This window comes from Plasmodium brasilianum, chromosome 14, assembly GCF_023973825.1.
Source record: "Plasmodium brasilianum strain Bolivian I chromosome 14, whole genome shotgun sequence".
Lineage (NCBI taxonomy): Eukaryota > Apicomplexa > Aconoidasida > Haemosporida > Plasmodiidae > Plasmodium > Plasmodium brasilianum.
The window spans coordinates 215779-231269 of NC_090127.1; the positions used below are offsets into that span (position 1 = coordinate 215779).

General features: G+C 23.3%; 5 protein-coding genes across 5 annotated transcripts; 3 read left to right on the forward strand and 2 right to left on the reverse strand.

Moving 5' to 3' along the window:
* Positions 1-459: 459 nt before the first annotated feature.
* Positions 460-1259, reverse strand: MKS88_005276 (40S ribosomal protein S7; the record flags this gene model as incomplete). The annotated part of the gene is made up of 2 exons (XM_067218523.1): positions 460-625; positions 841-1259. 2 exons carry the CDS (start codon positions 1257-1259, stop codon positions 460-462), a joined length of 585 nt encoding a protein of 194 aa, XP_067070491.1.
* A 2730-nt stretch (positions 1260-3989) lies between these two features.
* On the forward strand, positions 3990-8486 carry MKS88_005277 (ATP synthase-associated protein; the record flags this gene model as incomplete). Its single annotated transcript, XM_067218525.1, has 4 exons — positions 3990-6557; positions 7255-7274; positions 7970-8078; positions 8304-8486. The coding sequence occupies 4 exons, from the start codon at positions 3990-3992 to the stop codon at positions 8484-8486; spliced, it is 2880 nt and encodes a 959-aa protein (XP_067070492.1).
* Positions 8487-8841: 355 nt separating this feature from the next.
* On the forward strand, positions 8842-9858 carry MKS88_005278 (methyltransferase; the record flags this gene model as incomplete). The annotated part of the gene is made up of 2 exons (XM_067218526.1): positions 8842-9008; positions 9354-9858. 2 exons carry the CDS (start codon positions 8842-8844, stop codon positions 9856-9858), a joined length of 672 nt encoding a protein of 223 aa, XP_067070493.1.
* Positions 9859-10676: 818 nt separating this feature from the next.
* MKS88_005279 (SNARE protein) lies at positions 10677-12017 on the reverse strand (the record flags this gene model as incomplete). Its single annotated transcript, XM_067218527.1, has 5 exons — positions 10677-10964; positions 11207-11291; positions 11443-11550; positions 11712-11826; positions 11987-12017. The coding sequence occupies 5 exons, from the start codon at positions 12015-12017 to the stop codon at positions 10677-10679; spliced, it is 627 nt and encodes a 208-aa protein (XP_067070494.1).
* A 1566-nt stretch (positions 12018-13583) lies between these two features.
* On the forward strand, positions 13584-14543 carry MKS88_005280 (uncharacterized protein; the record flags this gene model as incomplete). Its single annotated transcript, XM_067218528.1, has 1 exon — positions 13584-14543. One exon carries the CDS (start codon positions 13584-13586, stop codon positions 14541-14543), a length of 960 nt encoding a protein of 319 aa, XP_067070495.1.
* Positions 14544-15491: the final 948 nt, after the last annotated feature.

Consider the following 15491-nt stretch of genomic DNA (forward strand, 5'->3'; position numbering starts at 1 on the left):
CAACAAACGGAATTTCAAGAGTTTTAAAATTTTTTAATAGATGCACTTTTCTTTACATCCTGAATTATTTAATCTGATATACATCTTTTATTTGTTTTAAATTTTTTTTTTTTTTTTTTTTACCATACATATTTTTTAAAATACTTAACAATGGGAAAAAATACAAATAGACAACTTTTCATTTATTTTTAAATATTTTTAAACGATTATAATCAAAATTTTCCATTTGATCTAACAATTTAAAATGCATTAAAGATTAAGTTGGTTTTTTAACTTTATATTTTTTTTTTTTTTTCAAGTATACTATTATGTTGGTATTAAAAAAAAAAAAAAAAAATTTACATACTTACATATACATATAAATGCATTTATGTAAAATGAAGTGTTGAAACTTCTTAACAATGCGTGCTAAAATTAAAAATTAATTAAAATAAAAAATGCTAATATATATATATATCCTCATTTTTCATTAGATGGAGGTAAAGAAAATATTGTATCTCTTCTTGTAATTTTTTTATATACAGCTGCAAAACTAATAAGTTTTTCTTCAATGTTATCTCTTTGTCTTTCTTTTGAATCTAACATTACTTTGAACACTCTTTTCCCGTCTGCTTTCATACTTATTCTACCAAAAACAAATTGCGGTAAATTGAAAAACATGTATATACAATACACACTACATTCACGAAATGTGCAACAAATGTAAATATATTTATATTATTAGATTATTATACACGTACATATATATATATGATATAAACGTAGAAATGAACGCACATATAAGTATTATATTTATTTATTCATTCATTCATTCATCCATACATTCATTCGTTTGTTTACCTCTTTCCAATTATTTCGCTTGGTGATACAATATCTTCCAAAACTGAATCATATACACTTGTTAAAGTTCTAGATCTTGGTATGATTTTAAAGGACTTTGTTTTTTGTTTTGCTTTTAATATGGTCCTCTTAGCCACTAACACAACATATTTCTTGGTTTTCTTTTCTAATTCATTGATCAGTTTTCTCTGTATTTTTCTTACATACGTAACATATATTTTATAGGGAATATATATTAAAATTGTTTTTTTTTTTATTTTTTCAACTTCTATTAATTCACATGATAATAACTTTATTTCTTTCGCATCATTTTTTATATCTGACGAACTAGATAATTCTATATCAACCAAGCATTGTGCAATTTCTTTTTCTAAGTCGCTCGGATTGCTTTTCAGGATTTTATTTTTAACTGAAACCATTTTTTTATATTTTAATTAAAAAATTATATATAGCCTATAAAAGCATAAAATGTTTTGTTTTATTTTCCGTGTTCGTCGCCAAAAAAGGTAACGTTATAGGTTATATATACACAATGTTAGCATATAAGTTTGTATATATGAATACGTTTAAATATGTGTATTTCTTATATTCACAAATTTGCCTCTAAATGCCGTAAAATATTAATAATATATTGTTCACGCTCAGTGTGATATAATATACATCAGCACAGTTTTAATTTTATCTTTTTGCAAAAATATGTATAATATACATAAATATATGCATATATATATATATATATACGTATGTAGGTATGTATGTAAAATTTACTTATATCTCATAATTTTTTACAAGGCTTGAGATGATTTTATGGATTTTACATTAACCTTTTCCTTTTTTAATATTTCACATATATATATTTTTTGGTATTGTACGTTATTTTATGTTATATAAGAATTTATTCATATGTGTTATATATAATTTCTCTCATACTGCTATATAAATATGCATACATATAATACAATATAACTATTTTTTCTCTTTTTTTCTGTATACTTTTTTGCTGTAATGAAATTTTGTGGAAAAAAAAATCAAAAGATTGTTATAATTCTTATTTACTCCAATGAATTTTATTTAAAATCGATCAAAAAATGTAATAAATGAAATATAAATAAAGTATTTATCCTTACGATTATTTTTTTCTTTTTTAATTGTTACAAATTTTTGCAAGTTGCAGTGCTCATATAAATATGAAGTAAAACCTTTCCTCCTTTTGTTCTCATGTTAATATAAATTGCAAAAAAAAAAAAAATTTACTGCTATTATTTTACCCTTTTAACTATTATATAAGTACTTTTCACAAATTACAGATAATTAAATTTTGGTAGTTTCGTAATGATAATAATGTTTTAGAAAGTTTTCACCTTACTATTTACATTTTTCAATGTAAATCCCAGTACTACATGTGTTAACGTAAAACACCCCTAAGTACACCACCTATTGCTCCATTTTTTCTATTAAATAAAAAATAAATGTATGTGAGGAAAAGATATTGCAAAATTTAATAGAAGCAACAAAAAAATAAGCATAATATATATATTTCTTTATAGTTACATAGCTAAATTTTGAACAATTATATACTGTAGGCTAAATTTTTTTTTTAATGGGCTTATATTCCTCGCTATATATGTTTAACACAAATTGTAATTAAGATATATGAAAAAAAAAGGAATTTTTATAATTCTTAACTTATTTATATGTGTAATTATGCACAAAAATTGAGCCTTTGTAAAAATCAAAAAGCTTTATAACTGACAAAAACATAATTAAAAAAACGTTACATAAACCTTATTGTGAAGTCTTTTATTTAAACAAAAAAAACTGTTTAAAAAATAGAAACCTTATTTCGTTGATAAACATAAAAAGATATACGTATATATTACTGAGAAAATACTTATTATTATATACATAGTAAGTTAAAGAAATTTTATATTGTAGTGTGTTAAAAAAATATCATTTGAAATACCCCAGTATACTGAAACGTATGTGCGTATATAATATTAACCTTTCGTGGTCATCAAAATTATGTTGTATGCAAGGACAAAAACTGTTTTGAAATATATTATTATGTGTAAATTCCACATAACTATTTCAAGTTTAAAGACATCTGATGTATTTCTTTGACCGTATTCTATTATAATTTTATATCTATATTTTTAAGTAAAATTTACTGTACTTTCTTTTATGAAACTTGTGCCCTCTCGTGTTAATGTCCCATATGGTAGTGTGTTTTTATGGAATGTATCACAAAAGGTAATAACACTATTTATGGGCACTTGTACATATATAAAATGAAGTTATATTTACTCACATTGTAAAAAGGGGAAAATGCAATATGCCAGTATTTAAAAAAAAAAAAAAGTATAAGAACATTATTTTAAATTTTCCCTTCCAGTTCCCACATATTCTCTATTAAGAAAGTTATATTTTTACGGCACAAAGGATTCAGAATCAGTACGTTAAAAGTATTTGTATCCTTGCAATACTACTCTATTATACAGTTTAAAAATTATAAAAGTGAAATTGATTGATTAGCTATACAAGAGCTTAAAAAATAGATGTATATATTCTGATTATGTTAATGCTATGTTATAAATATTATTCCTTAATGACTTTTTTCTATATATAAATTTTCATTTAATTAATATGATTTATATCATTAAATATTTTACTAACTGTTTTGTACTAGTTTTGTAGAAAATCTGTTGATATATGTGACAAAAAAAAAAATAAAAAATAAAATAAAATAAAATAACAAATTTTTAAAAAGAAATTTATCAAAAAGTGAGTTAACACCATGTAGCATAAAATAAAATGTGTTCAATACAAACCTATATACATGCTTAATAAATTATTTTTTTTTTTATTTTGTTATTATTTATATCTAATTTAAAAAAATTTTAAACGTTTACTAGAAATTTGATGAGAACCACCCTTAGTTAAAAATAGCTCTTTTTTATAAGCAAAAAGTGGGGAGGGATAATTAACATTAGAAGAAATAACAGATAGTAATAGAGCCTTTCTTTGGAACAGTATATTTGAATATAAATAATAAATGTACATATGTGTAACTATATGAGAATATAATATATATGTATATGTACTTATGTATGTAATTACATATCTTTATGCACGTGTATTTTCACGTTTAAATGAATACATACCTGCACAAGAAGAACGTTGGTTCAAAATACTACCACATAAAAAGTAAACATTTCTTTAATAATTACAAATATGTAAAACATTTCAGCTATGCCCCAATTCCCAAAAGGGTTGGGTTCATGAAGCCAGCATTTAAGTTAAACAGAAAAGCGCAGACATATATAGTCAACGTACAATGGTTAAAAAGCAGTAACACAGAGGAAGTACAAAAATTGTGTAATAATATAAAAAAAGATGCTAATTTATTTAATAGCTATGAAATTATAGATTTAATATATTATTTAAGCAAAATATCCAACAAAAATGTTTATTTAACAATTGAACCATTGTTATTTCATTTTTTCCGTAAATATAATACTTCAGTAAATTTAAATGGTATATCAATACATAGATTATTAAGAGTGCTAACAGAATATCAGGATTTAGTTTATAGAGAATGGATTTATTCAATTGCAAAAATTATTTCAAAAAAGCATGCCCATATCCCCATGAGAGATATTCAACTTATCTTGGATGATTTAGCTCTATTTTACGATTTTCAAATACACTGTCATATTATTCCATTCTACAACACAATCATAAATAGAATTCATGAACTAGAAGTAAAAAGATTACCCTTTCTAATACATGTTATAGGAAGAATTGGGTGCAATAATAAGAATTTATTAGATATTCTTTATAATACTTTAAAAAAAAATATTTCAAAAAATGAGTTATATCGGTCCGATTTTTCAGGACTCCTCCTAAGAGGATTAGCAAACCTTAAAATAAAGCCTAACAAAAATATTTTATATCAGTTATATAAACCAGTCAAAGATGATATAAATTACACAAATATAAAATATATATCATGGTGTGCTGATGGCTTCTCTAGGCTAAATTATTTTCATCCATTACCATTACTAGTAAATCAAATATTAAAAATGAAGGAGAAAATTTCGCAGCTAGAACTTAATGATTTCTCGTCCATACTAAATTGTATACAAGCATATATATTGATAAAACAATATGACACCTACAATATGAAAACTATAAATTCAAACGAAAGAAATATACATTCCGATTTCAAGAACATGAAAAAATCCTATCATAACGATCAAAAAGGATCACAACAACATAGTCGCCTTTTCGTATGCTATAGGGCATCTCATAAATTGGAATGCCACCAAGATGATCATAATAGACTTAAATATTCCGCTTCTAATGCAGATATTAATAATTATTATAACAATAATACAAAAATATGTGGTAAAAATATAAAATGCAGTCTTCAAACCGCATATGAAAAAGACGATAATTTATGTACTAGTGAGGCTTTTAATTTGAATCAGCAAAAATTACGTCATACAGAAAATCTAGGGAAAATGCATTGCTCTACTGAACATAAGGAAATAAACCTTTTAAGAGAAGAATGTTACGATAGTGCAGCATCAAAACAAGGGGATGAAAATAAGGAAAGTGTAGGGGGAGGGAAAAAAGGCAATACAAATTGTAACACCAGTAGTTATACTACTCTAGAAAGTAAGGAAAGCTCGCAACATTGTAATGAAGACTACTCTAGATCAATAGCGAAGGAAAAATATTTAAATGAAATACACCCTACTTATGATATTAATGATAATCTTATATCTATGGAAGAATTATACGATATTTATAGAAAACTAGAAAATATAATTTTAGAAAAAATTACTGAAAGTATTTACAGCAGTACTCCACCCTATAGAGTTATTATGTTTGAATTATTAACCAGATTATTTAGATTTTACAAGAAACCCATAGATCTAATAGTTAACATGAATACACACAGATATGATACATCGTTATTATTAAAATACACAAATAGTCTATCACTTATTATATCAAATAAAACCAGTAGAATTATGAGCTCATCGCAATTGTCTTTTTATGTAAATCAATATCATATTTCAAATGAATTTTTTTTTGGAAACATATCAAATTTTGAAATATGCGCAGGGGAAGATTCGTTAAATATAGAAAAACTCAATACTAAAAGAGAAAACCAGAATGTGCAAAACAATCTGTACAAATATATAAAAGAAGAACAAACAGAAAAGAAGAGTGAAAGAGAACAGTTTGTAGAAAAAAGCGAAATTTATTGTCTTGAGGGCACAGATGAACACTTGTTAGATGAAAAAAATGCTCATTTAAATGTAAATATTCCATTACCTAAAATTTTTAAAAATTTTTTGCATTCCATTTTTTTTAGAACTCCAGCATTGGGAGGAAGAACTATTATGTTACTATTAATTGCATTGGTAAGATTAAATTTTGGAGAGAGGGAAAAATCAGAATATTTAAATAAAATGGATACGTACATCTTACCCTTCTCTAAAGCTAAGGAAATATATAGACCTTTAACAAATTGTATTATTCGAGAAATAATTAGAAAACTAGAAACATTTAATTCAGAGGAATTGATCATCTGTGCAATGTGTTTAAACGAATTAGATGCATTAGATTTAAACGGTGAATTATTTCCATTATTAATTGACCGATTTTTTAATTTATATAATAATAATTATATGAGTAATGATCAGGTATCACAACTGAAAGGTCTCTTCCATTTTTGGCATACCAAAAGAAGAAACATAATCGTTAATTACCTAACATTTACATCGATAAAACACTTTAAAAGTTTTATTCTTGCATAAGTTTGTTTTTAAAATATGCTTTATTTTTATTTAGAGAATATACTTATATATAAAAACATGCATATACCTGAAAACCTTTGTTTTTCCATTTTCCCCTAGTATTTCCTTACGGCTACTCATTTACAATTCAGCTTAAATGATTATTTTTTTATTTTCAAAGTAGCACATTTATATGCATATATACATATGAATATATGTATGCTTATTACTCTATAAGATTATTTAATTTTATTTACATTCTTTTTTAGTTACATTTCATCCTTTTTATTTATAATTAACATGGAAAACTTAAAATAATCTGCTTTTAAAATGAGCAAAAAATGTGCACCATCAAATATGTATTAGGGGATTGAATAATATATCTCAAAACTTAAACACTGTTAACTACAATAGTTCGAAATAAATTATTTTCTTTAAAAAAAATATTTATGTAAAAAGTAATTCTTGCATGTAAAAAATTCACAAGCAGTTGAAATAACATTAATTATTAACATACATAGATATATCCGCAAAACATGATCTTATAACATTTTTTTTTTTTTTTTTTTTTAAACATGTTCCGTATATAATTTCATGCTATCAGAGCTATACAATTGAAATTAAGTGAATAATAAATGGCAATAAATAAATGAATATGCACACTATGTTTTAAATATTTTTTTTTAGGATACTTTATATTAACAAAATCTTTCTGCTCGCTCATGCAATCCATTTATTTTTAAAAACTGTTTTCTATACTTCCGAAGCGGTATATATATATATATATAAATATAAAATAATGTTAATACATAAATATATATAAATAAATAATTATGTAAACGAATAATTGTATAACTAAATAATTATGTAAACATATAATTTTATGAACGAACAATTACATGAACACATTTTTATGAAAAAATATATATATATATATATTCCCATTCCTTTTATTTAAGCTTGTGTAAATTAATATCAAATCTTTAAAATGTACACATTCGTAAAAAAGGTTTCTAAATGCTTTGCTAGCGGATTCTCCTGGTGTAAAAGGTGCAGCAATAGGCATTAATAAAAATAAATAAAATTGAGTATTTATACAAACATATACATATGCATAAATTAGCATGTTTGTACAATAGTAGTATTACATAGACAAATTTAAATAAAAATTAATTCATGATGTATGATGAACATTTTTAAAATAATTTCAGCTAAAATTATTTTATTACATATTTCAAGAAAATCTGTTCTCCTTTATTTTTATTTTAAACTACTACTACATTATTCCACTTGCCTTACCTTTTTTTTGAAACGTTTAGTTTCAGTTATCGTAAATTTTTTAATGAAGATTATTTTTGGACGAAAGCAAACGTTGGACCATTTTTCATCGGTCTTATAACGGCACCCTACTGGTTTTCAGCTTTAAAAGTATAATTTTTACTTTTTTCTTTTTAATATTGTGTACTGCGTATTGTGTATTTAGTATTTCCATAACGAAGATTCACCATTTACACAGTTGAATATTGTGTTCATATTTTCATTTTATATAAAAGTAAAATCTGAAAATTTATTTAATAAAAGTAAAGAAAAAGCTTCATATAATGTTCATGCTTTTTTTTTTTTTTTTTTCATTTTTACCTTTTTTAACTATAGAATATATACTGGACGTTGCGTTATGAACAATTAAATAAACAAGAAATATTATCTGACAGATTTACATGGTTATACGAAAGAATGCTAGAAGACGAAGTACATAAGACTCTCTTACAGAAGTTACCATCATATAATTTTAAAAATAATGGTCCAGAAAATATACTAGGGCCAAGCAAAATATGACTTTCTTTTCTGAATTTTATTATCATTATTACATCATAGATATTATAGTATTTCATTTTTTTTTTTTACTAAAAATGTTTAATTTTTACCAAAATTTTAAAATTTAAAAGAAAAAGAAAAAAAGAAAAGAAATGAAAAGAAGTATATATTTTGGAAAAGATAAATTCGTAGCCTTTTCTATGTACCTACCTAATCGTCATTGCATAAATGTCGTATCTTTATAACATAGTAATATAACGTCATGATTATCAAAAACTTTTTTTTTATTATTTTATCTTCATTATAATCATTATTGTAACAGTTACACCAGTTACAATAATTATTATTGTTAATAATTCGCAAAAACATTTGAATAATGTCAGACTATCCCCAACTTAAAATAAATTTTGATTACATTTACAACAACGAAGAAGTTAGAAATAATGTGTACGCACCGAGTAGTGACACGTTTACTTTTATTGAAGCACTAGAAGATGATATTGAAACCATTTCGTCGGAAGTGAATATAGCCTTAGAAATGGGGTAACTTTTAAAATAAAATAATATAATGTACAATATATAAATTTTACCGTAAAAGTTTTGCACACTTGTGGATGCGTATAAATATATACATGTATAAGTACATATATATATTTATATACATTTAAACATTTGTAACCAATGACCATGTAAAGAAATGTACACAAAAATGACATTGCATTACTAAAAAAAATATATATATATTATATTTGTTTTAAAGAAAGCTGAATGTAAATTCGCAGTTTTTAATGTTTATGAAGATATATATAACTTCAGTCTTTTATTCATGAACTTACATTTATATTTACACATATGTGCCTATCAAAATGTATTACTAAATTCTTATAGAATGGGAAGCGGTTATTTGATTTTGTCCTTATATGAGATGCTATTAAAAAGAAACAAAAAAATTGACCTTCTTTATTGTATTGATATTAATAAAAATGCTTGTAATTGCGTAAGAAAATTAACGCGTGACAATAAAATTTCAAACGTTGAAATAATTAACAATGACCTATTTAATAACATAAAGAAATGCCAACAGTTTGACTTAATCCTATTTAACCCACCGTATGTTGTAACTGGACAGGATGAAATGAATAGAACAGATATCGTATCTTCCTACGCAGGTGGAAAACATGGAAGAGAAATAATTTTGAAATTTTTATTAAGTGTTCATGAATATGTTAGTAATAACGGAGTTATTTACCTACTACTGGAAAAAAAAAACATGCCAGATGAAATTATGAATAATGAACATATAACGGACAAGTTCAATTATACAAAATTAAAAGAAAAAAAAACATTAAATGAAACAATTTTTATATTCAAACTTACCAAAAAGTTTTCATAAAATTTTTCAAATATACTCAATTTTTCCTTTACCTGCCATTAGCTGCATATATGCTTATATATATATATATATATATACATATGTACTTGCAACATAATCAATTTAATGTAATTTGAATGCAGTTTTCACAACCAATCATAATTTAACCTACGTAAAATTTTTTCCTTCTCGTCCTACATGCATAGTATCGCATATTTGCGGAACTGTAATATTTATTGACATGAATATTTGAAATTTATGTTTATAAAAAATTTATAATTTAAAAAAAAAAAAAAATTTCCACAAACATACATTTATATATCAACTTTATTTTGATAATTTGTACTCTACTGAATTTATGCAAAAATTATACTTTATTGGTAAATAGTAATAAACAAACAAGGAAAATATATCACATATATAATATATATATAAGCGTGGCTGCATAAATGAAGAAATAATGAAGGTTAAGCGAGAGGAAAAAGAAAAGGATGGGATATATAATGGAAGCTAAATAACATAACTTGTATATTATACAAATGAACAAATTTATATAATAAATACCTACACCACAACATGTGAAGAGCCAACGGAATAATAACAGAACTAAAATATAACGTTTTTTCTTCAATATTTTTTTTAAAAAAACTGCTCTTTTAAAATGTTGGAGTAAAAATTAAACCATAAACTTAATAACTAATTATATATTGTAATGATTATCCATTTTGTTATCTACAAGCTTTTTAAAAAAAGCATAGTGTCCTTTTGTATCATCCCATCGTTTCTATTTTTATAAAATGCTATTTCTATTTCTATTTTTTTTTTTTTTTTTTTTTTTTTTATATATTATAAAAGGACCAGATAAGGAAGATAAATATAACTATGGTTGAAACAAAGTAAATAGTAAATCTGTTATTTTCAAACCACATAAACAAATTTAATCTCATAGCTTCTCTTCTAAAACTTATATTTTCCTGATATAATTTTTCACTTTTGTTGACTAATATATCAATTTTCTCCCTTCTTTCTAATATTTTTTCAATATTTTCAATTATGATATTTTGAATATTACTAATTTGGTTTTTTATGTTATGTACATCATTAGACTCATAGTTATTGAATATTCGCTGATGAGATAAAAAATATGTATCATTATGAAAAATTTTTGTACTTCTTCTTGGGTATAACTGTGTGTACTTATATGCATACTTATATATAAAATATATATATTAGAGTTTCCATGTCTTCTCACATTACAGTGCTCATAGCAATATTTTGTTTCATTCAACAATATGTTATTATCAAATAGAAAAAAAATAAAAATTAACAAACAAATAGATAAATAAGGTAGCTTTTATTTCATAATTACCATGTTTTCTCTCAAGACAGGTTTAAATTCTTCATCCAGCGATAAAGTAATTAAATCAGAAGTGTAATTGAAGTGCTTAAAAAATCTGTAAAATTATATGAAACATACAAATTACATGAAAATAAATAAAAAAAAAAAAAAAAAGAAGGTAGATATTAGAACGCCATAACTTATTAAGATTCGTTTTTACAAAATAAAGAAGAATATATTTCAAAATTAACAAGTTACTATTTTACATTTTAGATATTTCATCTAGAAATGCATAGGGCGTTAGAAAACCCAATTCTTTGTCAGTCATAGCCATGAATGTGATACCATTTTTCACAAGTTGGTGAAAAACGTAGCTAAAAATACATATTAAATTACGCATTATAAAAATGAACAACAATTATATTTTTACATTTTTATCGGATAACTGCATGCTTATGGGTATTATGCTTTTGCATTCATATTTATTTACATTGTTATGCTCATTTTCCTTTTCTTTTTATTTTATAAATAGTACTTATCATATATATATGATTTTCTGCTGGAATGCGGCGGTATAATTTCAAGAAGTAGTCTGCTAATATTTGAAAAGTTTCCTCCAAATTCGGTATATTCTGCCAATACAGTTTTTTCTAAAAAAAGGAATAAACACATAAATGCACATGATAATTGTACATATTAGCTGTTATATATAATTACGTATATATATATACATATATATCATTACTCTTTTACAGCACGGTAAAAACTACGTGCATATAGTTTTATCTATGCATCTATAATTCTTATTACCTCTTGCTACTAAACCATAAATTATAGACATTTTTTCGTATAGGAAGAGTGATAATTTATTTTTTTTATTTCCGATTGAATGCAAGTAGAAAAATGCTAATTATTTTCTCAGGGTTAATATAAAAATGTTGTAAAGTTTTTTTTCTCCTTAATTTTGCCTTGTATGTTGAACAATATATTTTTAAACATAATTATATATGTACATATACGTGTATATTCGTATATGTGTATATTATTATATGTGTATATTCATATAAGTGTATATGTATATATGTGTATATTCATATATGTGTATATGTATATATGTGTATATTCATATATGTGTATATTCATATATATGTATATGCGTATATGTATATAAGCGTATACGTCTATATATGCACAAGTACATATGTATAAGAGTACATATTCTCATATGTATATGTCCATATATTCATACATGTGTATATACATAAAAGATTTTTAACAATTAATTGAATGAAGGATAGTTTTTCAAAACTAAATAAATACGAGCAGTGTACAACATTTTGAAGGAAAAATATAATCGTTTATTTTGAACAAAACAAGTATAGTTGGAGAAAATAATAAAAAGTCTCAAAATGGATATAGGGAAATACATATAAAATTCACAAAAAATGATATGTATTTGTGTATACACAAATATGTACATATATATATATATATATATATTTATATTTATTTTTTTATTTATTTACTTACGAGTTGGTATATAATAGGTGCCTCAAAAAAAAAATTTTTTTCCCTAAACGAGTGCAAAATAACTAAAAATTGAAATATTTGCTTAAAATGAATTATAATGAATGTATATGAAACTTAAACTAATACTTATACGTTTGAATGTATTGTATAAAAATAAAAATATGAAGTAGGAGCACTTTTTATATTTGACTGAACTTTAATTATACAATCTATTCATCTTCCAAAAAAAAAAAAAAAAAAATGAAGCATAGATTAAACGGATAGAATGAACACTTCTGAAAATAATGAAGTCAAAAACTACGTTAGAAGTAAGAATTTTTTTTTTAAACTGTATAACATATTTTAGGTATAAAAAATAACAGGCAATAAAAGAATAACATTTGAAAATTTAAATATGAATTCAGCTATTTATATATATATAGTTCTTGCTAAACTCCTTTTGAGAATTTTGTAAATTAGATGTAACATAAATTTATATTTTCCCGTCTACTTAAATATATATATATATTTTTTTTTTGCGCATTTCGTCGTAGTGATTCTTCAATTTTATGAGTATTTTATTTTGTTTCTTTTTATTTCTTAACTGTTTCTTATTTTTTCCGAATTTGTTTCGTAGTTGTTCCTTATCTGTTTTTTGTTTCGTAATTGTTCTTTAATTTTTATTAATATACTTCTTAGAAGTTCCTTAATTGTTCGTTAATTATCGCTAATACGCTTTTTAACAATTTCTTATCTGTTTTTTAATTGTTACTTAATTTTTTCTTATCTGCATTTTAACAGAATCTTAGCTATTCCATAACTCCTACCTTTAGGGCTTGTGTGAAAAATAGAACGTACATATATTAAAAGTTATACAAGCGTTCGAAAAAAAAAAAAAATGTGCACATTTAATAGTAAGTCAGAAAAAATTTACAAGAATGTTATGCAGGATGTATTAGACGATTTGTGTGGGAAAAAACTAGATAATTATTATTTTTTAATAAATAAAAGAGAAGTAACTCCCAAATATTTTTCATTAAGCAAAATAACTTTTAGGAATGAACTTATACTCAACTTAAAGAATGATCTTAAAGAAGAAGAATGTTTTGGTTTAATTTTTAATAATTCGGAAGTATTACATAAAAAGTCGAAAAAAAAAATAAAAGAAGATCAATTAATAGAAAAATTGAAGTCATCAAATTTTATGATATCCAATGAAAAAATTATAGAAAAATTAAATATTTTATTAAAATTCAATAGAAACAAAAGTGACATAACTATAAAAGAAAATAATCTTCATTCATTACAAAATTCATATTCCTTTTATGATGATATATTTTCCAAAGACTTCTACACAACTGAAGATAATTATGATTTTCAAATTTCTAAACAGCTAAATGGTTTATATATCTTATCATTATGCAAATACAGTAATTTCTTTTTTAATATATTGAATGATTTAAAAGGTAGCAATGATAAAAATTTCAAACTATTAATTAAAGAAAATGTAAAAATTGAATATGATCAAAGATTAATAAAGGCTGACACATCAGGAAAAAAAAAAAGAAATACTATTTTTATCAATGAAAATATGACTATTTTACAGATCATTTATAAAAATAAACCTTATAAAATTAGAAGTAAAATAAAAGGTTTTCACTGTGACATCAACGAAAATCTTATTGCAAACCCCCATATCTTATTTATGAGTATAAAAGATTCATGGATACTTATTTTGAAACACACAAATCAGGATTTACAAAAATGTATAACCCCAGATGAATATCAACAAGAACGAAAAGATTTAATATATCAATATAACATTCTCTTTGACTCTTTTGAAAAAAGTTCATTATAAAATTATGTGCAAAGAAAAGGTTTTATTATGTATTCACACACATATATGTATATATGTGTAAGCATATGGGTTTTTGCTTTCTACTTTATTTTTAAGTTGATTTATGAAAATTAAAAAAAATTTTTCATCTCCATTCTTACGACTTTAATATCATATAAAGTTTATTTTAAGTTTTATTATCAGTTCTTACGCGTAAAAAGTGCGGAGGTTTTTAAAACAAATGTGTTATATAAATTGAGCATAAATATGCTATATTCTTCATGCGTGTATATATATATATCATAAATACATATATACATGCAAATGATGTATATATACGTATACATATATAGGTGCCCAATTTTATAGTCATAATGAATTTTTATATACAGGAAAAACATTTTCAACTTATCAAACATTAAAAAAACAGTATATACATATATTTAGCATAAACAAATGGTAAATAAAACATAATGAAATTTAACAATTTAAAATAACAAATTCAAAAAAAACTACATATATATAGCTAAAGATTTAATTTTGTTTCTTTTATTTATGATATGCATTATTATAGCTTCAATGTATATGACACCCAAGAGTACAATATTTTTATTTTTAAGATAAAATTAAAAAAAAAACAATCAAATGTACATAAATTTTAATTTAATTGTTATGTTTGTTTTATTTTATTTTTTTTTTTTTTTTGTCATATTTATATTATTACATTTAATAAACACTATTAATTTTTATATAACATATAAAAAAAAAAAAAAATTCATTTTGGGGATCCTCTCTTAATTTGGAATAATTCCTTTTTTTTTTTTTTTTTTTGTATGTGTGTGTAATATTTAAATACGTTATGATAAAAACAAAAAGTGAATTCTATTAATTTAATAACAACAAATTACATTTTTTTAAAAGGACTGTATGGAACATACATCTAAATATATAATTATTTTTGGTATTTTA